General features: G+C 44.9%; 2 protein-coding genes across 10 annotated transcripts in view; one reads left to right on the top strand and one right to left on the bottom strand.

Moving 5' to 3' along the window:
• The window catches only part of LOC139562703 (E3 ubiquitin-protein ligase MARCHF5), a 49,877-nt gene extending 26,775 nt beyond the window's left edge, over positions 1–23,102 (top strand). For 4 of the 9 annotated variants that reach the window (XM_071380642.1, XM_071380645.1, XM_071380646.1 and 1 more), the window contains exons 2-7: positions 925–1,127; positions 16,696–16,826; positions 16,999–17,200; positions 17,616–17,693; positions 17,887–18,053; positions 21,584–23,102. In XM_071380642.1, the coding sequence (XP_071236743.1) occupies positions 925–1,127; positions 16,696–16,826; positions 16,999–17,200; positions 17,616–17,693; positions 17,887–18,053; positions 21,584–21,721 (919 nt within the window). In that variant the 3' untranslated portion in view covers positions 21,722–23,102. The remainder of the gene's footprint in view (positions 1–924; positions 1,128–16,695; positions 16,827–16,998; positions 17,201–17,615; positions 17,694–17,886; positions 18,054–21,583) is intronic. The other 5 variants (XM_071380649.1, XM_071380651.1, XM_071380647.1 and 2 more) reach the window with 3 other exon arrangements.
• Positions 23,103–24,765: 1,663 nt separating this feature from the next.
• LOC139562701 (insulin-degrading enzyme) overlaps positions 24,766–27,619 on the bottom strand; it is a 42,734-nt gene continuing 39,880 nt past the window's right edge. The window contains exons 23-25 of the mRNA XM_071380636.1: positions 26,098–26,170; positions 25,909–25,976; positions 24,766–25,777 (exon numbers count right to left, since the gene is read on the bottom strand). Of these exons, the coding sequence (XP_071236737.1) occupies positions 25,682–25,777; positions 25,909–25,976; positions 26,098–26,170 (237 nt within the window). The 3' untranslated portion in view covers positions 24,766–25,681. The remainder of the gene's footprint in view (positions 25,778–25,908; positions 25,977–26,097; positions 26,171–27,619) is intronic.

The raw sequence follows: 27,619 nt of genomic DNA, 5'->3' as shown, positions 1-27,619 counted from the left end.
AAATATATTTTAGATTCTTCAAAGTAGCCTCCCTTTGCCTTGATTATAGCTTTGCGCTCTCTCAACCAGCTTCATGAGGTAGTCACCTGGAATGCATTTCAATTAACAGGTGTGCCTTGTTAATTTGTGGAATTTCTTTCCTTAATGCGTTTGAGCTAATCAGTTGTGCTGTGACAAGGTAGGGTTGGTATATAGAAGATGGCTATATTTGGTAAAAGACCAAGTTATATTAATTAATTAAAACAATTATACTACATGATTCCATATGTTATTTCATAGTTTTGATGTCTTCACTATTATTCTACAATGTAGAAAATATAAAAAATAAAGAAACTCATTCAAGGGTTTATCTGTATCCTAACTTTTGACTGGTACTGTGTGTGTGTGTGCGTGTGTATATATACACAGAGAGGGACAGACTTATGTCCTTCACAGAATAATTATATTACTCAATAGTTTGTGGATTTTGTAGTCTTTAACCTTATTTCATTTTAAGCCTACATTTCGTGGTGAATGCAAGGTCACATGTAGTCTGTCTTGTCTTGGGTACATGTTTGTTCTCTCATCCTGTCCCAGAGGAGCTGCCTCTCTCTCTCCCTGCCTGCCACTCAGTGCCCAGGGAACGGGGCTTTGGTTGTGTTTCCTGCCTCTGAACATCCTGTTTAATCAGACAGTGTGTTGAGTAACTCTGAGGTTTACAGGGTGAAGGTCACATAATCTGGATGGATGCAAACCCTTTACCTGATACACAACCATGAATTAATTGTCAAATGCACTGAGAGTACTTAATTTGCTGGTATACAGACGTTGATACAAAAACCAACGACCCCAGTGTTTCAGCCACTGTGGGTGCGTCTGCCCTTCTCGTCTGTGTTTATGTGCCTGTGGAACAACACCCCTCTCCTGTGTTTGTGTGCGTTTCAGGAGCTGCTGGGTGTGCTTCGCAACGGACGAGGATGACCGCACGGCGGAGTGGGTGCGTCCGTGTCGCTGCCGTGGCTCCACCAAGTGGGTGCACCAGGTGTGTCTGCAGCGCTGGGTGGACGAGAAGCAGAGGGGCAACAGCACGGCCCGCGTGGCCTGTCCTCAGTGCAACGCCGAATACCTCATCGTCTTTCCCAAGCTGGGTATGATATGACAGGGCTGGGGTTGGGGGGGGGGCGGAGGCTATGGGCTGGACTGCAGTTTCCCTGGAATATTAGTTGGAGGTAGTTAGGGTCACAGATAGTTACTGAATTGATGCTTTCACGCTGTTTGTAAGGCCACATCATCGAATTGGTCTCACCCTGTCCAAGCTGGTGTCTGTCCTGATTTTCACTTGTATGCTTATCACACATCAGGAGTAAAGAGATTAACATGCATTAACTGCTTATGTGATGTGTTTATGATTTCAGTCCGTTATGATTCAGGCCCGTGTGAAAAAAATTGATGTCATTTGAGCGTTTTGTAATTCCGTGGCAGCTTAGCTAACAGATGGAGACAGATCTGTTGCGTCTGTCAGCCCAGTCATGTAATAACCGCTGAATCACGGGCAAATTTGTAGTATCTCACTTTACTTGAACTTCACTGTCAAAATGTCAGGACAACACTTAACTTCCCTACCTTTCGAAAGGGGAAGTAGCATTAGAAAGCAATTTCCATACCTAAATGGACTTCTGAATTGGTCCTTTGAGGACGGACAACTAATGGCTGTTGTTGCTGTCTCCTTAATAACGGTTGCAGCACAGGGACTCAGTGCTGTGAATTAGGAGTGGGAACTGAGAGCTCTAAAAACCACCCAGCCTGTCTCAACTAACTGCATGTTTATTTATTCCCAAAACCAGGGTAGGTTATGTGGTGAGTCTGGTAATTATACCCTTTGAGGGAGAAGTAACACAAGGAATTGGGAGCGGGCAGGGCACCCGCCAGATGCAAATTACCAGACCTGGGTTCAAATGTTATTAAACATATTTCAAATAGTTTGCCTGGAGTGCCAGATAGGTGGACTTCTCACTTGTGCGACTATTCTGTCAGTTCCGTTGCACCAGGCAAGCTCAATAAAACTCAGCGAAATCATTTCGAATAGTATTTGAACCCAGGTCTGCTACCCGCTCATTACCGGCCAGCTTCAGCCTCACTGGAAAATGCCAATTTGAAGAGGGGGTGTAGAGAGGAGAGGTGCCCACTGTAATTAACCCCAGCACGTCAGAGTGACGGGGGCACTGATTGTTCCCAACACTGGCACTTAGTCATCAAGCAAACATGGCTCTGCATTTGTTCGTTCGGCGATTACAGAACTTTCAGCCACGTCAGTCACCGTAAGAGAGGAAACTTTTATGTAAGTGGAAACTTTGGAAACTGCTTTGGGAAATAACACTTGTTGTACATTTTATAGCACCTGTTAAATCACTCTGCATACATGTCTAATTAGGACTAGGTACAACCTAAGAAGGAGGGCCTGGACATAAGACAATGTATTCGGGAGGGCAAGCTCTGGTGGTAAGCAGGGCCATGTTGTATTTTTAGATGCAGGCCTGGCTGTGCTGTCAGTCACCTGTGTTGCTATAAGCAGCAGGCTTAGCTAAACCTGCAGGACTGGAGCATAGAGATCAGGGCACTTAGTTCGGACTCGTCTCTGGAGCTTCGGGTCAATGGGAAGACTCGGGACAGTTCCTAGTGTCGTATGCCAAGTACAGGACAGAACTAATGATGTGTCATTGATAAAGCCATGGCACGTGACAAACCGGCACCCGAGAATTCTCAAGCAGTACTCTGTGGACTTAGAACATCAGATCAGTGGCATTTTGTATTTCCATGTTCACGTTCACTTCGCTCCCCCATTTGAAAGTATCTGGCTCACTGAAAACCATAATTATCCCGTGTCCCATCATGGAAGCGTTTCTACTCTTTAGTATTTCAGATAACATTGACGGAGCATGAATCCATACTGGGGATTTGGGTTGGTGGCAGGCTTTTTGAATGTCATCTCTGATTCGCCGGCATAATTAGTAGATGAGGCGACTAGTAAATCTCAATGTGAATATTTTTGTTCCAGATGGGCATTGCTCTCTCTCTTTCTCCCAATATGTTAATGGTTATTGGGTGTATAGAGTAGCCTAACTGTGTTAGCCTGACACTGGGCCTCCTTGCATGTTCAGTAAATAACCTTGTCTCTGTCTTCTCTCCTGAGGCCCACCGTGCCTGCTGCCTGCCTGGTTATTTTTGGGATAAGTCTGTCTGTGTCACTCTCTGCCCTTGCCCCCACCGGTACATTTATCCGGTTAACCTTCAAAACAGGTGAAGGGAGAAGAAAAAGAGATGTTGGGCTCGTTGTCTCCTGTTCACTCTCCAATCCCGTGTCCCCCCCCCCCCCCACACACACACACACACACACACACACACACACACACAGAGGAACTAATCTCTCATTCCCATTCAGTAGCTACTGAAGACTTGTTCTGGACACTTTGTTTTCATCGCCCCCTTTGCTATCCGGCTGATCAGTAGAACTTCTTTGTGGTCGGTTGTTTTTTTTGGCCAGCGTCTTCACCAGATGAGTCATCATGAAATGTGGCCCAAATGTTTATCAAGTTCATCAGTTCCCCTACACACACATCCTCCATAAGTTTTGTTTGTGTTCCTTTTTCTTTTGAATACCCCAGTGTTTTTTCCAGGCAGTAACAGTGATTAGATGAGGGGTCATGAGGCAATGGGTTATTTGTACAGGGCCTTCAATTGTGCCCTAATCTGTTGGACGATAACGTCCTTCGTAGAATTAAGTAGTAGGCTTAGGTCTCAATCACTCATCGTTTATTGAGTCGTGTACACCGGCTCATAGGGGCTTATGTTAACTTCGATTTAACAGCGCGTGAACGTCCTCTGAAAGCTTTCGGAGACTTTCCCGACACGGGCATGACAACTTCCCGCAGAAGGCCGGGGAGCATACAGATGGGCATTTTTATTTACGCCATCTGCCAAGGCCCAGACTAATCTACTGGTCATCACCCAGGTGTGAGGGACGGGGAGAGGAAGAGACAGTCTCTGGTGCTTGGAGAAGGTCACTGAGGTAGACACCCACCGGGTTGTGTAGGAGGCAGAGAACGGGGACAACATGGGGATGGGATGGTTGGTAGATGGGGAAACGATGAGAGATGGCACGAGTAAAGAGGAGAGGCCCAGTCAGTGAAGTGTACCAGTCTGCCTGCTCCCCTAGGCATGCTTCCTTTGCCTACCCCTGTGTTCAGACAGAGGTGTAGAGAGAGTGGGAGGGAGAGAAGGAAATTAGGCCACGGTATGAGGAGAGCAGCTCATCAACCAACGGCCGGAGAGGAGACCGGGGTTGCCCGCCACTGCAGCTGATAAATCACTAAAAACCCAGGCCCGAGAAATAGCCGACGGCACAGACAGCGCCACAGCACCCAATGAATCAGCAGAACACTGACGCTGCCATCCTACCACCTGGAGCAGCCATCTGCCCGGCGACTCCCCATTCTCCTCTGTAATACCCTGCCTGCCCTGGGGACTGGAAACGCTCTGAAAAATTGCTTTCCTCTGTGTGAAAGCAGTTCCCGACGCAGCGGATCGGACAGTGAGTTGACAGACAGAATGTTCTGGTGCTCACCTCTCTTTTAGAGGCTTTTATTTACAATATTAACAGGTGCAGGACTAATTAGCCAATAAACTTTGTACAGAAAATAACAAACAGGACATTGACAAAGACTTGAATAAATCAAACATATTCTCAGTATAAACTATTGCCTATGACAAAACTCCGGTATAACTCTACTCTAGCCAACATGTTACCTGCCCAGCCTGCTCTCCCCCAGGCAAAAGCCAACTGAGTACCTAAGTACTCTTCCCAGGAACTCCCTTCAGCTAGGAATGTTCCATCACGATAGCCCCAAAACACATTTCTACCATAAATGTGTAATTTCCCATAGATATATAAATATAACATCATAAACAACGGTTTTACATAAACACGCACACTTCAATAACTTGTGCCATAACTTCAACTTTAAGTCACGATACACATTCATGAAGTAATTCACCCCTGCAATAATGAATCACTTTGGTTATTCCCGTCAACCAATAAATGTTCCTTGATGACAAGTGGACTAATTTGCCTCGCTTCAACAAGGAAGCAGCGTGAGATAGGTTAAATGCTGTGATTATACTCTACCAACACTTTGATCATTCTAATATATTTCACATTACTAGAGCATGTACTTTTAAATGGGCAGCTTTAAACACGGTAGAAACACTGTTAACAAGTTAAATTGTTTTAGAAACTGGCGTGCGCGACAAACACTCGACTTTGGCGCCTTCATGTCAAAGTATTGTTGGCAAACAAAATGCACTACTCAATCCAAAATTCTCTTTTGATTTCAGGTTTCTTGACTTTACCTTGAAGAGATACAAAGAGTCTTTTTTCAACCGATAATTTGTTTCATTGTCTGCAAGTCAATAGACATGCGCTCCACGACACTCTGACATTTTATGTAACTTCACCCGTGGCATCATTAGACTTCAGCAGCCACATTATGACACGGCTTCCAGAGGTCGTGATGTCACCAAATGTCTTTCCCAACTGAACTCAACACAGTATTCTGCTCAGGCAGACTCGATGGACACCCGAGGATAGTGTGCCTCAGTGGGTCTCTCTGGGATTGTCAGTAGTGTTTAATTGATTAGTTAAGTCCGATTTTAGCACATCTTGTTTCGCAACTTGTGCCGTAGAGCTTTACCTAGGTTCCTCTGTGCGTTTAAGTGCTAGGCTACATCACCGCACCTCACCCGGGGGCTTCCTCCTACCTTTTTTTTGAGGTGAACACGGCTGCCTTCATAGAATTACTTAGGATTAGTTTAATAGGATGTCTGTTGTCTTCATTTGTATGCTTAGGATACATAAACATGTGCATTATAGTTTGAAGTAAGCACAGTGCTGCACTCAATTGAACACAAAAACAACAGCGCTATGTTGCTGGCTCCTTCCTACAGTCTTCTAATGTAAAGTGCTCGTCTGTGTTCTGGGCTTGATCACTGTGGCATAGGCCAACAGACAGACACGGGACTTAACAGCTTCTGTGTCTGGATTTATAGTCACCCATCTGACTGCGCTAAAAGTAGAAGTCAACTTTTAGAAAGGGGAAAAAATGGGTTCTCCATCAGTTGGGAATGGCTTTTAAGGGTGTTTCGGTGACTTTAATCAGCCTCAGAAACATGGCACTTTCGCAGCTCACAGACATTAGAGGACAACTTTCAATTGGCGTAATAAAGGCCGAGCTGAAGAGATGGGTGCTGGGTGGTAATCTGCTGGCGTGTAGTTTTTGTCGTTGTGCTCTGCTGATCCCAGCTCATTTGTTAGCCTGACGGGCATTACTCATGTTCCTACTCTCAGGGCCGGGCCTCAGGTTAGTGCGGCATCACATTGCTGGATTTATACCGTGGTGGATGTGTTCTGTAGCACACCACTCGTGTCAGGGTTTTCTCTGCTAGTTTTGGGCTGTAAACTCTGGGATTTCTAGTAGGAAAGGGCAGTTAGCCGTGGCACTCGTATGGTAAGTTAGGTAGAGTGTTTTTTTTGTTGTTTTTTTGTTTTTTTTACCTCAGCAACTGATGATTTCCACCCACGCTATCAATCTGATTTGGCCGGTGGTGTAAAATGAGGGACGGCGTGTCCTTGCTGGCTCTTCTGTGAGAGGGTAAAAAAAAAGTGGGTTGGAACAGTGTGCCAACATGCCTGCCCGCCAGTGAGAAAGTGGGATGCAGTTTCTCTCGATCCCATCCACTCTCTTTTAATTATGTTAATTAGGAATTTGCTACCGAGCGCTGAAATGAATTGCTTCGCTTTCCTTTTTGCCAATAGCCATTAAGTGTGACCCAGTTCCCTCTGGCTGTGGATGGCGTAATGCTTAGGCAGGGACAAAGCGGAAGGGATTCCGACGCTGTCATCAAAATATGCCCAGATTAATGTGTTGAAGAGGCACGAGATCAATCTGGTTGGCAAACATAAGTGCACTAAAGCACAACCCTGGAAAGTGGCTGAACTGACAGGATGCAGGAGGCCAATGTGTTTAACTACTTTAAGAAATGAAGTGTTTGTTCCCCGTTGTGCCTTTTGGAAGCTTTGAGGTGACACGTCACCCTTCCATTGTTCCTTCAGGTCTCTGTAGCCAGTTGAAAAGTCTGCTGCACCATTGTTCCTACATTTGAGACCTGATTTCATGGCTTTCTCCAAAAATGGCAGCGTCACTATAGGCATTCAATGCAAATATTAAGTCACTGTCGTTTTAGCCAGTGGGCATTGCTGGATTATTTGACCAGTTGTGGTCACCACCAATGTAATCTCACATTTTGGGGGGCACTGAGCAAGTTTCAGCTCTGCTGAGCGCCAACTTGAACATTGTGAAAATTCTGTGCAACTTCCAGCGAACATTTGCTGTGGACACGGAGGCTGTACCTGCTTTAAGTTTAAACAGTGGCCATGTAGGCTATGGAGAAAACATTTTAACATGGAAATAGCTGTTCTGTCATTCAGCCTACAGTAGCAGCCATTGTGTAGTGTTCAATGAGACTTTTGAAAGAAAGAAAAAAACATGCATGGCTTGACTAACTTACCCCTAATTAGCCCTTTTTCTCCTCAGTTTTGTGATATCCAGTCTTGTCCCATCGCTGCAACTCCTGTACAGACTCGGGAGAGGCCAAGGTCGTTAGCCATGCGTCCTCCGAAACACGACCCTGCCAAGCTGCACTGCTCCTTGACACACTGCTCGCTTAACCCGGAAGCCAGCCGCACCAATGTGTCGGGAGGAAACACCGTCCAACTGGCGACCATGTCAACGTGCATGCGCTAGAGTGCGACGGGACAAGGACATCCCGGCCGGCCAAACCTTCCCTTAACCTGGACGACGCTGGGCCAATTGTTGCTTATTGCTGACTACAAATGATCTATAACTGGGCTAATAACTCACTAACTAGCAAAGGATGTGAACAAATGGTGCACATGTGGCTACATGCAGCTCTCGCTTTGATCTCAAAACAAGCGCATCTACTCACGACCGCTCATGCTGTAAACACAGTCCAGTTAAAAGTAAGTGGCACAGATCCATATATGGCTATGGTATATTTGCATATAGGCCAACTACAGCTCTGATTGTTAATGCCACACCGGTCTGTAAAGTATGGGCTGAGTAGTGCGTGTCAATGCAATAGAATCCTACTCTAAAGCATTCTGCCTGCAACAAAATCTCTTGCGTAGTTAGTTTTGTTTCTGAATGTTGCATTGAAAGCAGCTAGTATTGCATTGATTCGTCCCAATTGCCACAGTAAAGGGAAACGTTGATAGTGTTAACAGGGAAAACTCTAGAACAGTGGTCACCAACCTTTTCTGAGTTAAGATCACGGAGTCAAAATGCAAGCCGAGATCTACCGCTCATATTTTTCTGTAACATGACTTGAAAAACGTAAGCCTATTCAACGTTAACCAATGAAATAGAGTACTGTTGCAATGATGTTTGTGCAGTAAGCTATAGGCCAATACATTATTGCCACATATTGACTTTGCTTGAATTGTCCTGCCAGTGAATGCAATGTTGTTCGGCACATTTTTTTATTTTTTATTAAACATGCATTCAGAAAGTATTCAGACCCCATGACCTTTTACACATTTTCTTACTTTACAGCCTTTTAAAATGTATTCAAATTTTTTTCCCCTCATCAATCTACACACACTACCCCATAGTGACAAAGCAAATGTATTAAAAATAAAAACATATCACATTTACATAAGTATTCAGACCCTTTACTCAGTACTTTGTTGAAGCACCTTTGGCAGCGTTTACAGCCTTGAGTCTCTTCTTGGGTATGACGCTACCAACTTGGCACACCTGTATTTGGGGAGTTTCTCCCATTTATTCTCTGCAGATCCTCTCGAGCTCTGTCAGGTTGGATGGGCAGCATCGCTGCACAGTTATTTTCAGGTCTCTCCTGCGTTGGCTGTGTGCTTAGGGTCATTGTTCTGTCAGAAGGTGAACCTTCTCCCCAGTCTGAGGTCCTGAGCGCACTGGAGCAGGTTTTCATCAAGGATCTCTCTGTACTTTGCTCTGTTCATCTTTCCCTAGTCTCCCAGTCCTTGCCACTGAAAAACATCCCCACAACAACAGGTTTCCTCCAGACGTGACACTTGGCATTCAGGCCAAAGAGTTCAATCTTGGTTTCATCAGACCAGAGAATCTGAGAGTCCTTTAGGTGCCTTTTGGCAAACACCAAGCGGGCTGTCATATGCCTTTTACTGAGGAGTGGCTTTCGTCTGGCCACTACTATAAAGGCCTAAAATGGTAGAGTGCTGCAGAGATGGTTGTACTTCTGGAAGGTGGTTTCAAACTTCCTCCATTTAAGAAGGATGGAGGCCACTGTGTTCTTGGGGACCTTCAATGCTGCAGACATTTTTTGGTACCCTTCCCCAGATCTGTGCCTCAACACAATCCTGTCTCGGCGCTCTACGGACAATTCCTTTGACCTCATGGCTTGGTTTTTGCTCTGACATGCACTGTCAACTGTGGGACCTTTATATAGACAGGTGTGTGCCTTTCCAAATAATTTCCAATCAATTGAATTACGACAGGTGGACTCCAACTTGTAGAAACATCTCAAGGATGATCAATGGAAACAGGATGCACCTGAGCTCCATTTTGAGTCTCATAGCAAAATGTCTGAATACTTATGTTAATAAGGTGTTTCTTCCTCGACGTCACTCTCTCTTTCCTCCACTGACACTGAAACTCGGGTAGCACGGCATTATTTCTATCTCATGCACAAAGATTTTAGATTCTTGAAAGTAGCCGCCCTTTGCCTTGACAGCTTTGCACACTCTTGGCATTCTCTCAACCAGCTTCACCTGGAATGCTTTTCCAACAGTCTTGAAGGAGTTCCCACATATGCTGAGTACTTGTTGGCTGCTTTTCCTTCACTCTGCTGTCCAACTCATCCAAAACCATCTCAATTGGGTTGAGGTCAGGTGATTGTGGATGCCAGGTTATCTGATGCAGCACTCCTTCTTGGTCAAAGAGTCCTTACACAGCCTGGAGGTGTGTTGGTTCATTGTCCTGTTGAAAAACAAATAATAGTCCCACTAAGCGCAAACCAGATGGGATGGCGTATCTCTACAGAATTCAGTGGTAACCATGCTGGTTGTGTGCTTTGAATTCTAAATAAATCAGACAGTGTCACCAGCAAAGCACCATCACACCTCCTCCATACTTCATGGTGGGAACCAAACATGCGGAGATCATCTGTTCACCTACTCTGCGTCTCACAAAGACACGGCGGTTGGAACCAAAAATCTCAAATATGGACTCATCAGACCAAAGGACAGATTTCCACCGGTCTAATGTCCATTGGTCGAGTTTCTTGGCCCTGCCTGTGTAAGGTCCCACAGTTGACAGTGCATGTCAGAGCAGAAACCAAGCCATGAGGCCGAAGGAATTGTCCGTAGAGCTTTGAGACAGGATTTTATCGAGGCTCAGATCTGGGGAAGGGTACCAAAACATGTCTGCAGCATTGAAGGTCCCCAAGAACACAGTGGCATCCATCATTGTTAAATGGAAGAAGTTTGGAACCACCAAGACTCTTCCTAGAGCTGGCTGCCCAGCCAAACTGAGCAATTGGGGGAGAAGGGCCTTGGTCAGGGAGATGACCCAAAACCCGATGGGCTCTGACAGAGCTCCAGAGTTCCTCTGTGGAGATGGTTGTCCTTCTGGAAGGTTCTCCAATCTCTGCAGCACTCCACCAATCAGGGCTTTATGGTAGAGTGGCCAGATGGAAAACGCTCTTCAGTAAAAGGCACATGAAAGCCCGCTTGGAGTTTGCCAAAAGACACCTAAAGACTCTCAGACCATAAGAAACAAGATTCTCTGGTCTGATGAAACCAAGATTGAACTCTTTGGCTTGAATGCCAAGCATCACGTCTAGCACCAAACCCTACGAAACCTGGCACCAAACCCTACTGTGAAGCATTGTGGTGGAAACAACATGATGTGGGGATGTTTTTCAGCAGCAAGGACGGAGAGACTAGTCAGGATCGAGGCAAAGATGAATGGACAAAAGTAAAAAACCTGCTCCAGAGTGCTCAGGTATCAGACTGGGGTGAAGGTCACCTTCCAACAGGACAATGACCCTAAGCACACAGCCAAGACAATGCAGTAGTTGCTTCGGGACAAGTCTTGAATGTTCTTGAGTGGCCCAGCCAGAGCCCGGACTTGAACCCGATCGAACATCTTTGGAGAGACATGATAATAGCTGTGCAGCGACGCTCCCCATACATCCTGACAGAGCTTGAGAGGATTTGCAGAGAAGAATGAGAGAAACTCCCCAAATAAAGGTGTGCCAAGCTTGTAGTGTCATACCCAAGAAGACATGAGTACTGAGTAAAGAATCTGAATAATTATGTAAAAGTAATATTTCAGTTTTTTAGTGATACATTTGCAAAAATGCTTTAACCTGACTTTGCTTTGTCATTATGGGGTGTTGTGTGTAGATTGATGAAGGGGGGGGGGGGCATTTTAATCAATTTTAGAATAAGGCTGAAACCTAACAAAATGTGGACAATTCAAGGGGTCTGAATATTCACGATAGCTGTGTGTATGTATATAAACTCAGCAAAATAAGAAACGTCCCTTTTTCAGGACCCTGTCTTTCAAAGATAATTCGTAAAAATCCAAATAACTTCACAGGTCTTCATTGTAAAGGGTTTAAACACTGTTTCCCATGTTTGTTCAATGAACCATAAACAATTAATGAACATGCACCTGTGGAACGGTCGTTAAGACACTAACAGCTTAAAGACGCTAGTCAATTAAAGTTACAGTTATGAAAACTTAGGACACTAAAGAGGCCTTTCTACTGACTATGAAAAACACCAAAAGAAAGATGCCCAGGGTCCCTGCTCATCTGCTTGAACGTACCTTAGGCATGCTGCAAGGAAGCATGAGGATTGCAGATATGGCCAGGGCAATAAATTGCCATGTCCGTACAACACCTGCACAGGATCAGTACATCCGAACATCACACCTGCGACGTTGGGTTTGTGCCCATAGGCGACGTTGTTGCCGGTGATGGCAACAACTGCCCGAGTTAAACCAGGAACGCACAATCCCTCCATCAGTGCTTAGACTGTCCGCAATAGGCTGAGAGAGGCTGAACTGAGGGCTTGTAGGCCTGTTGTAAAGGCAGGTCCTCACCAGACATCACCGGCAACAACGTCGCCTATGGGCACAAACCCACCGTCGCTGGACCAGACAGGACTGGCAACATTCTCTTCACTGACGAGTTGCGGTTTTGTCCCACCAGGAGTGATAGTCGGATTCCCGTTTATCGTCAAAGGAATGAGCGTTACACTGAGGCCTGTACTCTGGAGCGGGATTGATTTGGAGGTGGAGGGTCCGTCCTGGTCTGGGGCGGTGTATCACAGCATCATCGGACTGAGCTTCTTGTCATTGCAGGCAATCTCAGCACTGTGCTTTACAGGGAAGACATCCTCCTCCTCCATGTGGTACCCTTCCTGCAGGCTCATCCGGACAAGACCCTCCAGCATGACAATGCCACCAGCCATATTGCTCGTTCTGTGAGTGATTTCCTGCAAGACAAGAATGCCAGTGTTCTGCCATGGCCAGCAAAGAGCCCGGATATCAATCCCATTGAGCACGTCTGGGACCTGTTGGATCGGAGGGTGAGGGCTAGGGCCATCCCCCCCCCCCCCAGAAATGTCCGGGAACTTGCTGGTGCCTCGGTGGAAGAGAACTGGCAAATCTGGTGCAGTCCATGAGGAGGAGATGCACTGCAGTACTTAATGCAGCTGGTGATACTGACTGTTGATTTTGACCTCCCCCTTGTTCAGGGACACATTATTAAATTTCTGTTAGTCACATGTCTGTGGAAATTTTTCAGTATCTCTCAGTTGTTGAATCTTATGGTCATACAAATATTTATAGATAAGTTTGCTGAAAATAAATGCAGTTGACAGTGAGGATGTTTCTTTTGTTTGCTTGGAAATTTTCACTTGGGTGTACTCACTTGTTGCCAGCGGTTTGGACATTAATGGCTGTGTGTTATTTTGAGGGGACAGCAAATTTACACTGTTATACAAGCTGTACACTCACTACTTTACATTGTAGCAAAGTGTCATTTCTTCAGTGTTGTCACATGAAAAGATACTCAAATATTTACAAAAATGTGAGGGGTGTACTCACTTTTGTGATATACTGTATATATAGTTTATTTTTTACTCTTTGGACATGAAAAAACACTAAGGTGGCCCGCCCAATACTTCTCTATGCAGAAGAAACCCTGCAAGAGTAGTGGACAGAGCCTGTGTACTGATTTTGTGTCTGTCTCTGAAATCCCAGACCTTGGGCAACAGCATGTGAACATTGTTCATGTGGGAGGCAACCTGTCTGCCTAGGGAGACAAGTCTGAGTTGGATATGACCAGTGGTTCTGCTCCAGCAGAGGGGGATGGGCTCTGCTACAGGTGCCATGGCAACAGTGCCAAGTAGTGCCACATAATCAGCTCATTGGCCTCGTTGAGGATCACTAAAACATTCCACATTCAAAGTCAAACTGATGCTGTTGCCTCGGCCGGGCAATTCAGACACATAATCATTTAACTTCTACTTTAGGTTTTCAAATGATGTTGCAATAGAAATGAATCCAACCCTTCTCAAACAATGACGCAGCGTTAAAGTCTTCCAAGTGACACTTCGGGCATGTCGCCTACTTTTAAAAAAAGTAAAAAGACAGCTCAGCATAGCCATCGATGAGGACAATCCTTCACATCAAAGAGACCTGATGTCCTGGACCCCTCTCTCCCTCCACTGGTCTCCTGTAAAGCAGGTTGCCTCCCGTTCCGGTAAATATTGAATGATTTCCCCTGATTGCTCTGGAATGCGAGAGAGGAGGAGGAGGAGGAGGAGGAGGAAGAAAAAGGTTAGATGGAGGTCATAGCTATTACTTGACTGTCTGATAAGGGGTCATGTGGGGTAGGCTACTATATATGACACAGAGTGGCTGCCTAATCTGATCTTGGACACAGGCCTGTTCTTATAGCATTGATACAGGCCTGTTCTTATGACAGAGAGATGAATTAGATCCAGGTTCACACACATGGTCTCCCTCTAACATTGTGAAGGTGTTCCACAGCCATGTTAAAATTGGCAGCCTTCATCTAAATAGCAATCCATTTCTCTCCTCTGCCTGATCCTCTTTCGCTACACATTCCAGCGCAAATGTTTTCCAGTCAAACCCAATACTTCGCATGCTTTTGCTCTGAGCACAACAGGAATGCTGAATAAAGGAAGCTCATTCCTTTGAGCGTTTCCGCGTTGCTGAAATCACATTGCTCATTGTACTTTAAGAATGTCTCACAACGGTGTGTTTTTTTCTTTTGTTTATTCTGTGTGCTTTTCCTCACTGCTGAAGTAAACTTACTCGTTGAATATCTCACGATTGTGGCCTATGTGCGTGCCTACATGTATCTACACTTCATGGTCAAAAGTATGTGGACACCCCTTCACATTAGTGGAATCGGCTATTTCAGTCACACCCGTTGCTTACAGGTGTATAAAATCGAGCACATAGCCATGCAATCTCCATAGACAAACACTGGCAGTATAATGGCCTTACTGAAGAGCTCAGTGACTTTCAATGGAGCATCGTCCATAGGATGCCACCTTTCCAAATGTCTGCCTTGCTAGAGCTGCCCCGGTCAACTGTAACTGTAAAAATCATCTTTCCTCGATTGCAACACTCACTACAGAGTTCCTAACTGCTTCTGGAAGCAACGTCAGCACAAGAACTGTTCGTCGGCAGCTTCATTTCATGGGTTTCCATGGCCGAGCAGCCACATACAAGCTTAAGATCACCATGTGCAATGCCATGTGTTGGCTGGAGTGGTGTAAAGCCATTGGACTCTGGAGCAGTGGAAACGCGGTCTCGGAGTGATGAATCACGCTTCACCATCTGGCAGTCCGACGGACAAATCTGGGTTTGGCGGATGCCAGGAGAATGCTACCTGCCCGAATGCATAGTGCCAACTAAAGTTTAGTGGAGGAGGAATAATGGTGTGAGGCTGTTTTTCATGGTTTAGGCTAGGCATCTTTAGTTCCAGTGAAGGGAAATATTAATCGTACAGCATACATTCTAGATTATTCTGTCCTTCCCACCTTGTGGCAACAGTTCGGGGAAGGCCCTTTCCTGTTTCAACATGACAATGCCCCCATGCACAAAGCGAGGTCCATACAGAAATGGTTTGTTCAGATCGGTGTGGAAGAACTTGACTGGCCTGCACAGAGCCCTGGCCTCAACCCCATCAAACACCATTGTAATAAATTGGAACGCCAACTGCCAGCCAGGCCTAATTGCCCAACATCAGTGCCCGAGCTCACCACTAATGCTCTTGTGCCTGAATGGAAGCAAGTCCCAGCAGCAATGTTCCAACATCTAGTGGAAACCTTCCCAGAAGGGTGGAGGCTGTTATAGCAGCAAAGGGCAGCAAACTCCATATTAATGCACAATGATATTTGGAATGAGATGTTGGACGAGCAGGCGTCCACATACCTTTGACCATGTAGCGTATGTGTATTATGTGTTTTTCCTCATTGCTGAAGACATCACTTTCTCATTTGTACTTCAAGTAGGGCTACGTTCATTGTATTTAGGACACGGGTTAGGGTCAGCGAGTAGGGTGGATGGTGTATGCCACAGGTGTCAAATTCATTCCACAGAGGGTCGAGTGTTTGCACTCCTCCCTGGTACTTGATTGATGAATTCAGGTCAGTGATTTAGTAAGGCGCTCTCCTCACCTGGTTGTCTCGGTCAGTGGCGGCCAAACTGGGGCGCGCAATTTCAAAATTGGGTAGTGCATCAGTTTTCCTCCTGTCATGTCAGTCATTACATACCTTTTTAGAGAGCTATTATAACTTGTTAGAAATGTTCAGATCAACTAACCCATGTCAGCTAAAAAAAAAAATTGAGGCCATAGCTTCAAACATTACAACAAAATCTATCAAATATCACACGAATACACATGAGACATTGCAAAATGTATAGAATTGCGACAAAATTAGCTTTAAAACGGCAAATGTTCTCTGCTCCCCGTGACAAAATGTGTAGAATTGCAGGAAATAAGCTTTAAACCTGCAAAATGTTCTCTCTGCCAACAAGAAGGGTGTGAACAGTGCTTGTGCCCATAGAAATGGACGTGCGTGTAGGGGGGGAGCGGGATGTTCCCCAATGCTTGAAGGGGGGCCGGAGTGTAAACGTTTGGGATTCCCTAGTCTAGGTCTTAATTGAAAGAAAAAAACAGCAGACACTAGGGCATCCATGGAATGACTGACACCCCTGGTACACTAAGCATTCTACAGTACCACCAGGAGAGCAGTCATCTTATGACCCCTGCTGGAGAGACAATCACAAACTGCCGTCTGTTAGGGACTCTACTTTACTCCACCTCAGCATGAGCTATTTGTAGAGTTCTAGACAGGCTCTGTTTTGCCCTTTTTCACTGTAAAAACAGAACCGAAATAACACAAATGGCCCGTGATTGAAAACCGACACTACGGTGTGCCCTAATGAATATGACCCAGGCCACAGAGAGGACAACACCCTTCCCAACCCTGTTTTTACAATCGGTAACAGACACTATCTGTCTGTATCCCTCCAGGGCCGGTGGTGTATGTGCTAGACCTGGCGGACCGGCTAATCTCCAAGGCCTGTCCCTTCACCGCCGCTGGCATCATGGTGGGCTCCATTTACTGGACTGCTGTCACCTACGGGGCCGTCACTGTCATGCAGGTGAGACAATAACAAGAAACAAAAATAAAAACACACACACGGCTGTGTTTATTTACAGATTACGGCTGCTTTTTGAAATGGCAGTGCATTACATAAGGTTGCCATTTCGGACGCACTCTTATCGTTAATCTATCAATCTTGACCATGGTGTCCCCTCTGTCCCTGTGCCCAGGTGGTGGGCCATAAGGAGGGCCTAGACGTGATGGAGCGGGCAGACCCCCTGTTCCTGCTCATCGGCCTGCCCACCATCCCCGTCATGCTGATCCTGGGGAAGATGATCCGCTGGGAGGACTACGTGCTGCGCTTCTGGAGGAAGTATTCCAACAAGCTGCAGATCCTCAACAGCATCTTCCCAGGTCAGAAAGGACACATTGGTAGGGGTGCCCAACGTTCCGCAACACCAGTTATACTAAAATGGCTGGAGTTAAGCTTATTCATTGTGTGTGTGTGTGTGTGTGTGTGTGTGTGTGTGTGTGTGATGAAGAGTGGGTGATAAAGATCTTGATAGATGATGCTACCTGTGATAGACTGTAAATCAATTTTGTGCACAACATTGAGAAATAAGCTTTTTGTGCGCATGAAAAATGTCTGCTCATTTATTTAGTGTGAACACGGTGGCTTTCCCAGGGTGTGCGCAGTGTTTGTTGGGGATAAAAGAGCGCTACGAGGTGGTCCGTCCGTTGGTGGTGGTGGTGTGTAGGTCCAGTAGAGGGGGGGGGGGGGTTCCCACTGATCTCATGAAGGTAGTGATTGATGCGGGGAGAAACCGACAACCTTTTCTCTCTCCAGGCTCAGCTTGCTGGGCAAAAGCTTGTGTACTCCTCTACCCCAGTCGGCTGCCCGAACTAAAGATACCAACTCAAACTGGTACAGACTGATGCATATACTGTATTACTCACTGGCTGGCATGCTTTCCCCTCCCCCTTCTCATCAATTGATGAATGTGCTTTTGTGTGTATTGTGCGGCATATCTAGCTGTGTGAAGATGTATTGGCTCAACATCAACACCCACAATGCACCAAACCCCATCCTTACCCTGCCCCCTCTTGGTCTCTCTCAGGGATTGGGTGTCCAGTGCCTCGTATCCCGGCGGAGGCCAGCCCCTTGGCGGACCACGTGTCAGCCACCAGAATCCTATGTGGCGCCCTGGTCTTTCCCACCATCGCCACCATCGTAGGCAAGCTCATGTTCAGCAGCGTCAACTCCAACCTGCAGAGGACCATCCTGGTGGGTAACAAAAACAAACCTCTGTGTCATGTCAGTCATACACAAAGACAGACTGTGGGCCTGGGTTTGGGCCATTGTAGTCTTGAACACATATTCCCCCTATTTAGTGGTTGCAGGGTTTTTGCAATGGCTATACAGTGCATTCGGAAAGTATTCAGACCCCTTGCTTTTTTCACATTTTGTTACGTTACAGCCTTATTCTAAAATGTATTAAATAAAACATTGACCTCATCAATCTACACACAATACCCCATAATGACAAAACGAAAACAAGAGGTTATTAAAATTGTTTTTCTCACATTTATAAAAAAACGAATCTTATTTACATAAGTATTCAGACACTTTGCTATTGAGTTCAGGTGCATTCTGTTTCCATTGATCATCCTTGAGATGTTTCTACAACTTGATTGGAGTCCACTTATGGTAAATTCAATTGATCTTACATGATTTGGAAAGGCATACACACCTGTCCACCGTGCATGTCAGAGAAAAAACCAAGCCATGAGGTCGAAGGAATTGTCCGTAGAGCTCCGAGACAGGATTGTGTCGAGGCACAGATCTGGGGAAGGGTACCAAAAATTGTCTGCAGCATTGAAGGTCCCCAAGAACACAGTGGCCTCTATCATTGTTAAATGGAAGAAGTTTGGAACCCCCAAGACTTTTCCTAGAGCTGGCCAAACTGAGCAATCGGGGGAGAAGGGCCTTGGTGAGGGAGGTGACCAAGAGAACCCGATGGTCACTCTGACAGAGCTCCAGAGTTCCTCGTGGAGATGGGAGAACCTTCCAGAAGGACAACCATCTCTGCAGCACTCCACCAATCAGGGCTTTATGGTAGAGTGGCCATACCATGAGAAACAAAATTCTCAGGTCTGATGAAATCAAGATTGAACACTTTGGCTTGAATGCCAAGCGTCATGTCTGAAGGAAACCTGGCACCATCCCTACGGTGAAGAATGGTGGTGGCAGCATCATGCTGTGGAGGATGTTTTTCAGCGGCAGGCACTGGGAGACTAGTCAGGATCGAGGGAAAGATGAATGGAGCAAAGTACAGAGAGACCCTTGATGAAAACCTGCTCCAGAGCACTCAGGACCTCAGACTGGGGCCCTAAGCACAAAGCCAAGACAACGCAGGAGTGGCTTCGGGACAAGTCTCAATGTCCTTGAGTGGCCCAGCCAGAGCCCGGACTTGAACCCGATCGAACATCTCTGGGGTTTCTGCTAGTCTCTCCAAATACAGGTATGCCTAGCTTGTAGCGTCATACCCAATGAGATTCGAGGCTGTAATCGCTGCCAAAGGAGCTTCAACAAAGTACTGAGTAAAGGGTCTGAACACTTATGTAAATGTGATATTTCAGCTTTTTATTTTTAATACATTTGCAAAAAAATTACACCTGTTTTTGCTTTGTTATTATGGGGTATTGTGTGTAGATTGATGGGGGGGGGGGGGGGGGGATGTATCAATTTTTTAATAAGGCTGTAACGAAATGTGGAAAAAGTCGAGGGGTCTGAATAATTTCCGAATGCACTGTACCTATACTATCTCCTCCCTCCTTCTGGCCCATTCTGAGAGGTAACTATTCCTCAGCCAAGGGGAACTCCCCTAGTTTTATTCTAGAACTCATGATTTTAGACCAGGGGTCTTCAACCTTTTCTTGCCGAGGGACCCCCTCCAATGCAAACCGGCGAGACAGGGACCCCCATCATACGTTAGCAAAAAAAGTTTTTTCACACATCTTATCACGTGAATGATAATGGCAAGGAGAAGTAATGGACATTTTAAAATGCATAGATTTGGCAGATGACCCCACATTATAATTGGAAGAGGAAGTGTAAACTGTAACACAGCCTATTAACTAGAAAGGGAACTCCAAACACATTTTTGCTAAGAGCAGCTGTTTAGCTTGTTAAACAAAGGTTAGCCATGTGTTGGCAAAAATGTGTGTCCAAGTCAAGAAAGCTTACCAGCAGCCAGCGGGAATTGCCATACTGATAGCCTATCCACGGGTGCTTTCTCAAAGTTGAATTGCGTCCAATGAGTGTAATTTGCTCAATATTAGAAATGAAGTTGACATCATTAGAAATTATATTCTCCTCTTCTACTGTAGGTATGTAATTCAAAATTTGTTTATTCTGTTGCTAGCAATATTCTTACCAAAAATAACTTTTTATATGAATGGGTCCAACATGTAAAGAGTTGGTCCCATGTTTCATGAGCTGAAATAAAAAAAATCCCCGAAATGTTGTGCACAAATTTCTTTACATCCCTGTTAGTGAGCATTTATTCTTTGCCAAAATAATCCATCCACTTAACAGGTGTGGCATATCAAGAAGCTGATTAAACAGCATGATTATTACATATGTGCACCTTGTGCTGGGGACAGTAAAAGGCCACTCTAAAATGTTCAGTTTTGTCACACAACACAATGCCACAGATGTCTCACGTTTTGAGGGAGTGTGCAATTGGCATGCTGACCGCAGGAATGACCACCAGAGCCGTTGCCAGATAATTGAATGTTCATTTCTCTAAGCTGTCTCCAACGTCGTTTTAGAGAATTTTGCAGTACGTCCAACCGGCCTCACAACCGCAGACCACGTGTAACCACGCCAGCCTAGGACTTCCACATCCGGCTTTTACCCCTTGTTGTAAAAGGGGTAAAAGGGGGGGGGGTGGGGGTGCTGAGGAGTATTTCTGTCTGTAATAAAGCCCTTTTGTGTGGAAAAACTCAATCTGATTGACTGGCCCTGGCTCCCCAGTGGGTGGGCCAATGCCTTCCAAGGCCCACCCATGGCTGCTCCCCTGCCCATGCATGTGAAATCCATGGATTAGGGCCTAATTAATTCATTTCAATTGACTGATTTCCTTATATGAAATGTAACTCAGTAAAATCTTTGAATGTTGCGTTTTATATTTTTACGGACCCCCTGCAGCACCCCCAGTTGAATACCCTTGTTTTAGACACACACACCTGAGAGTGCGCTTACAGCCAGGTAACCAAAGTGGTAGGGCTTGTCTGTTATCTGACCTGCGCTTCCCCTTCTGGACATTCCGTTTCCTCTGCCCCACACAATCAGGTTCCCTTTAACCTCCTACGGTCGATGTCTGTGCCCTTGCAGAAATCGAATTAGCATAAATAAATAAAAATCCCCGCCAGTTTAAGCTAGAGATGTATCTCAATCCACTGCATCCGCCTGTGTCGCACTTCCGCATCTGTGGTGAAAGGTAACAGAGCTAGAGAGCGGTGTTTGTCAGACCATGAGACATCCTGAAAATCGCTCTTCACAAAATCGTCAAACTGTTATGACACCTCACGAACACGATTGTGTTCTCCGTTTGGCTCTACGACTCTCCGAAGCATCTTGGGACTTGTCTGTAGCGTCCGAACAGTTTGGACTACACACTAATACGACCCCTTTGTGGAATGGTGAGAGACTCACAAACACATACTTGTTTTGCTCTAGGATGCCCACGGGCCTCAAGACTCCCATCATCCCCCACCCTGACCTTTTTGTTCTTTGTGTCCTGTCTGCAGGGTGGGATTGCGTTTGTGGCCGTCAAGGGAGCGTTTAAGGTGTACTTCAAACAGCAGCAGTACCAGAGGCAAGCCCACCGCAAGATCCTCAACTTCCCCGAGGCAGAGGAGGCCTGGACAGACAGACAGACACACTGACACACAGGGGGAGTGGATGGAGCGGAACAGTGAACTCTGAGCAGGAATACTGTCGGACAGACACAGGGATCATTGGTGCCCCCTACCTCTTGTACCCCTCCGAGCAGCCTCGCCTCACATTCTGTTTCTGCTCTCTGCGGAGTCCTTGTCCTATGCTGCTGGCATTTGTGCTGTATGACTATCGCCATGATCTATTGCGTTTTTAAAACACGTAGACTTATACAGACATGCGCGCGCACACACACACTCATGCATATTGCACACAGGAATGTGACTTGTGTTTTTGTGACTGCCGCATTGCAGTATTTTTTTTATTTTTTTTACATAACCAGTGCTTGCTTATTTTAAGATAAATCTGGGACAGGTGTAATTATTAGGCAGGAAAGTTTTATAAATAATTTTGGAAATTCTGTTTGCCAATGTGAAGGGTTTAATGAGGAATATTGCTTTCCTGTGTTTTCAGAGAAATAAGAATAAAGTATCTTTATCACTAAGAGATGATTATTTGAAGGAAGATCTTACATGCTCCCTTCAGACATTGTTGCCACTCATGTTTCCGTTGGTGAAAATGCATAGTCATCATTCATCTATTTTAGAAGCATAGTACAAACCTCATGAAAGTGTGATTGTACATATTTCACTTCTGCATCGGATGAAACCTTTGAGGGTGTTTTTTACTCTTATGCCTCGAAGTGTTCCCATTAATTCTGTTGGTAGATTTTTAGTTACTCTAAGAGATTTTTTTTCATGCATCTATAACCCTACAGCTCACTTCAATTATTTTTCTTATGAAATGCACAGATGTCTTCAACTCATGGGATGAGAGCGAATTCGATGTGCAAGCCCGCAGTGGGTAAATTAATCATATATACATCTGACACACGCAGCATTGCCTTTTAAATGAGCAAAAATGGATGGCATGCTGTCTACTGAATGAATGCGTGATTGACTCGTATCTTTTAACCCAAATCACATGATTCGCCACAGATAATTCCTTGCATTTGCCTCAAGGCAGTCACAGAATGGGTTACAACTATATAGAACCAGTATACAGGTGGTCTAAGCTGCTGTCTCCGGAACACATACACCATGGGTTTGAATCTGGTCCACTGCTATTTGTAGCAACTCGCCATCTATCTTGTCTAATAAACAAAAAGTGTGAGTGGAACTACCCCACTCCTTAAGAAATCTAATGGTGTGAAAAAGGCATGCCATAAACCAACCACTAGAATATTAATTTAGCATGGTAGATGGATGTAATCTCTGGTCAGCTCAGCTTTTAAATTCACTGTAAAGAAAATGTATTATGCCAAAAGGGTGACTTTGAAGTTGATTTTATAGTTTCATGGTCAATTATAAATGTATTTTTTCTAACCTTGAAGTGGATGTGTTGAGTTTATTCTAAGGTCCAGATGCACACTGTAGGACAGATTCAATCCAAATTCCATAGACATGAACAAGGAGCTACTATGGCTGTAAAACAGCTTGAAGGAACCACATTTCATAGTATATTGCTGAAAGATAACACTTTCGGTTGATTATATAATTTTGTAATACTAGTATAGTGTGCTCTTCGGAGGCAGCTATATCTGGGATACAAATCCTGTGTTAACATTTTTAATAACAGACAACTAATTTGTTCCAGTATACAGTGATTTATTAGATAAACACAGGAGGAAATAATAAACTCAAGACTTAAGCACTCATGCATTACTGAGCCCTGAACATGTCTGCAGTAACTCAACCAGCCAATTTACAGCAGTGTCCACTGACAGTCTCACTGAACCTCCATTTGATCTGGCTGGTATTCAGTAGGGCACACCATATCAAAACAAGCATTTATCAGACAAGTTCAGGTTGTCAGTTTGGTGCCTAATGAATGCAACCCAGTTTCGCAAAATGAACGTGCAGTTATTCCCATTTTCGAGTGGATACGGATTACTTATGGAAACTATTGAGGATAAACTGGTTTGTTACTCCCTAAATACATTACATTAGCAAGCAATGACTACTAGTTGCAAGAGACTGTTATTCCTACCAAAGGAACACTGACTGCAGGTCAATTATTGGTCCCTACCATTGTAGGGTGAACACTGCTAAGCACTGAACCCAAACCAGTGGAATTCAAGGGAATGTTCGGTATATGTCAGTATACAGCTGTACTTCCTGTAGAAAAAAACACCTTTGGGTTCAGTTTGAACATAAATCCATAAGAAATGCCAGTTTCTACCTAGTGGTAAAACACATTACATTAACGTTAGTTGATATGGGAGACGACATTTGCTGTATCAAAGAGTGGTTGGTGCCAGCGATGGTTTGACTTCACAAGGCTTGTTATCACCTGAGAGACTAAGCCATGGTATAGGCACTGACATGAGTACTATCCATGCATCACATGGCAGTTCCACCTTTCAGTGTGTCCATTTTTAGGCTGGATGAGAGCAAGGACTCAAGAATGCAGTGTCCCCCACTTCTACATAACAGTACAGAGGCCATTAGTGTGTTTAAAGCCACACTACTCTCAGGTTCCCCAGTTTATTGCTTAGTGAGAAGTGCATATTGAGAAACACAGGCCTGACTACACCTTCACCCTCCATACATAGGCCTCTATTGAAACCTTTCAGACAAAATATGATTATGTTAAAGGGTGTCCTGAGAAAAGACAAAATCTGTTTACCCCACCAGACATTCTATAACAGTCCTTTGTTTTTCTGAAGGATAGCATCTTTAGGATTGCAATGACCCCCCCTGATCCAAGTCTGACCCACAGAGACAAAGTGCAGTTGGTTGACTGTCAAAGTCCACAGACACTGCTGTGATACGTGTATCCAACCATAGAGTTGTATCTCTATTGCTCCAGATTGGTAGTAGACCACCCCCCCCGTTTAAAAGGTACAAGCTTAGTCTCAAATGGAGAAAGATGGGGGGGGGGACCTATGCAATAAATCACTAGTCAAACACAATTTAGATTAAAATATTAACAAGCATAAAAGCTATAAAAAGAAAAATGTATAACTCCAAACAAGTAATTAACATAAATGACAGACATTTAAATATGTTTATTTTTCTTCAATCTCAAATAAAAGCAAAAAGCAAAAGATTAGAGGGACCCTGAGATGATGCTTGGATAATACAACCCTACAGAACACTAGTTCAAAAGAAAAGCTTCATGGACACCTCTCCACCAAATGGGCCCTGACATTTTACCAGTTTAAAAAATAAATAGAGTCAGATCTCAAAACCTGTACATCATGGATTAAAACAGAATCGTTTCCATAAGGCTGATCAACTGAAATGGTGTCCAAAATAGTGTGTTGCACATTCATCTTACTTAAACACAGTCTTTGTGATAACAATTCAGGGAGTTGTCACTGTGCCTTGATGCGTCACACAAGTACATAAGAGAGAAAGAAGTACGTGTCCGGCGTGTATAAGAGGATATTACGTGCACCCTTTGCAGAGCTAACCTCAAAAGCTTCACATAATCATCATTAACCAACAGTTTACTCTCACCACAGCAGCATGTCCTTGTGGCTAAATCAACTAAAAACACTTCCATTATAACGTGTCATGGGGTACTTGTACTGGTTTACAGGGTTCCCGGCCTTGTGGTTCTTTAAGTTATTACTATTCCTCTATAATAGGAGCCCTGCTTCAACATTCTATACATTGTTGGGAATGTGTGTTGGTGGGGTTTTCCATGAGACTAAAACTGTGTGACCTCCACTCTTACACGGAGCTATGATGAGATCCACAGCCAAGTTGTGGGAATCAAACACATTTCCAAGTACCTCTACTACCACACACACAGATACACAAACATACACACATGCAGGCTTAGTCAGATGAGTGTGTTCTCCTGACTCCTGTCGCCTCGGGGGGGGGGGGGTAGAGGGACAGAGCAGGGCACCCCCCACCATAGTGCTCCCATGCTGCTCTGGGGGCAGGACTGCCCGGTTCTCACAGTTTGGCAGCCATGAAGTTGATGTGGGGCTTGGCCAGGGGAAAGAGGGGAAGGCTCCTCTTGAACTCAGTCATGTCCTGCACCAACGTAGGCTGTACACAGATGGACAGGTCAGTATATTACAGACGTTAACACACACATCACCCAAAAAGTCACATAATTCTTCCAATTCTCTATCACAGACACACACTCCTCCTGTATTATAAAAGGGTGACTACATTACCTGTGGCAAGGAGGGGGCAGGGACCAGGTTGACGTCATTCTGGGCAGGGAACTCTCCCACGACTGGGCCTAAACAAAGAACAGAGACATTTAAACAACTGTTATAAACAGTCAAAGCAACACATTCACACTGACAAACAACTAAACTTCTATCCCCCCAAAAACTCTCCATCACTTGTATAGTACTCACAGGAGTCCATCTCCCTAGACAGGACATGCACAGACACTTTGTGCCTCTTGGGTGCATCCACAGCCAACAGATCCTACAGAGAGAGAGACAAGAGTTAGATAGAGACACCGAGAGAAGAGACAGAATTTAATTGAAGCCTCTGTTAAGGTCACTGTCTGCGAAAAATGTATTATATTGGGGTGAAGAAAGTTTCCAGTCTTCTACATCGGAAACAAAGTGGATTCCACAGTCATAAATCTGTGGAAGGGGGGGGATATGGTGAAATGTTTTACACAATGAAAATATTCTGCATGGGGCCTGTGTTGCTTCTGCCGAGGTAGAAATATGGGAAGTCTTTCATTGCTTCGGTATCCTTGGTCCCCTTATCCTCTTGAAACACCACCCTGACGGTGACGCACCCCCTTGTTATGGATCAGTGGCAGTCAGAGCATGGCCTTATTTCTATTACAGCGTATTGGATGACTGTCATTCATATTTCATTTACCCAGTTCAATGTAAAAGTGATAGGTTTAGGCTACTACATGATACTCAATTTCCCTATACCCATCATGAGGTTGCTACAACATATCGAGAGGTCGAGAGAAAAAAATTGAGGTAACACATTCAATACCGTCTTGCACACTCTTGCCTGCATCTAGCTGATCTAGGGTGTAATCATTAGTTTAACAGTTGCAAACGAGAGTTTCTATTGGACAAATCCATGTATGTTTATCCCCGTTTCGTTCCGCTTGCTTCCGCTTAAGAAACTGTTTTCCACAGAATCGGCAGAATGAATACACCACTGATCACACGTAAACACAGTTCACTTTCATAGCAGCCAAGGTTGCATTGGGTTAAGTGACTTGCTCTGGGTCAGAACGACAGATTTTTACCTTGTCAGCTTGGCGATTTGATCCAGCAATCTTTCAGTTACTGGCCCAACGCTCTAACCACTAGGCTACCTGCCGCCCCGATACAGTGAGTCAGTAAGAAGTTTAGAACTTACATCGGCGGGCCCCGGTGGCAATAAATAAGTAAAACCAAAAGCTTACCTTGACTTGGAAGAGTTCCAGTGTTGTGTTGGATAGTCATAGCCAGCTAGCTAACATAAACACCCTGCTCAAACAGAGGGATACTAAGTAGGCTAACTAAACTAGCTAGCTGCATTTGCTAGCTAAGTGAAAGAGAAATATAGCTCTCTTGCTTCTCATTCATTTGAGGAAATTAATTAGTTCCACAGTTCTACTATTGTCTTTCTCTGAGTCAACTAACATTTTATGCACTGCAGTGCTAGCTAGCTGTAGCTTATGCGTTCAGTACTAGATTCATTATCTGATTCTTTGATTGGGTGGACAACATGTCAGTTCATGCTGCAAGAGCTCTGATAGGTTGGAGGACGTCCTCCAGAAGTTGTCGTAATTACTGTGTAAGTCTATAGAAGGGGGTGAGAACCATGAGCTTCCAAGGTTTTATAATGAAGTCAATGTACCCAGAGGACGACGGAAGCTAGCTGTCCTCTGGCTACACCATGGCATGATGCTGT

The sequence above is a fragment of the Salvelinus alpinus genome, chromosome 32, assembly GCF_045679555.1.
Source record: "Salvelinus alpinus chromosome 32, SLU_Salpinus.1, whole genome shotgun sequence".
Taxonomy (NCBI): domain Eukaryota; kingdom Metazoa; phylum Chordata; class Actinopteri; order Salmoniformes; family Salmonidae; genus Salvelinus; species Salvelinus alpinus.
Note: the sequence above shows the minus strand (reverse complement) of the source record. Positions and strands in the feature narration are given on the sequence as shown.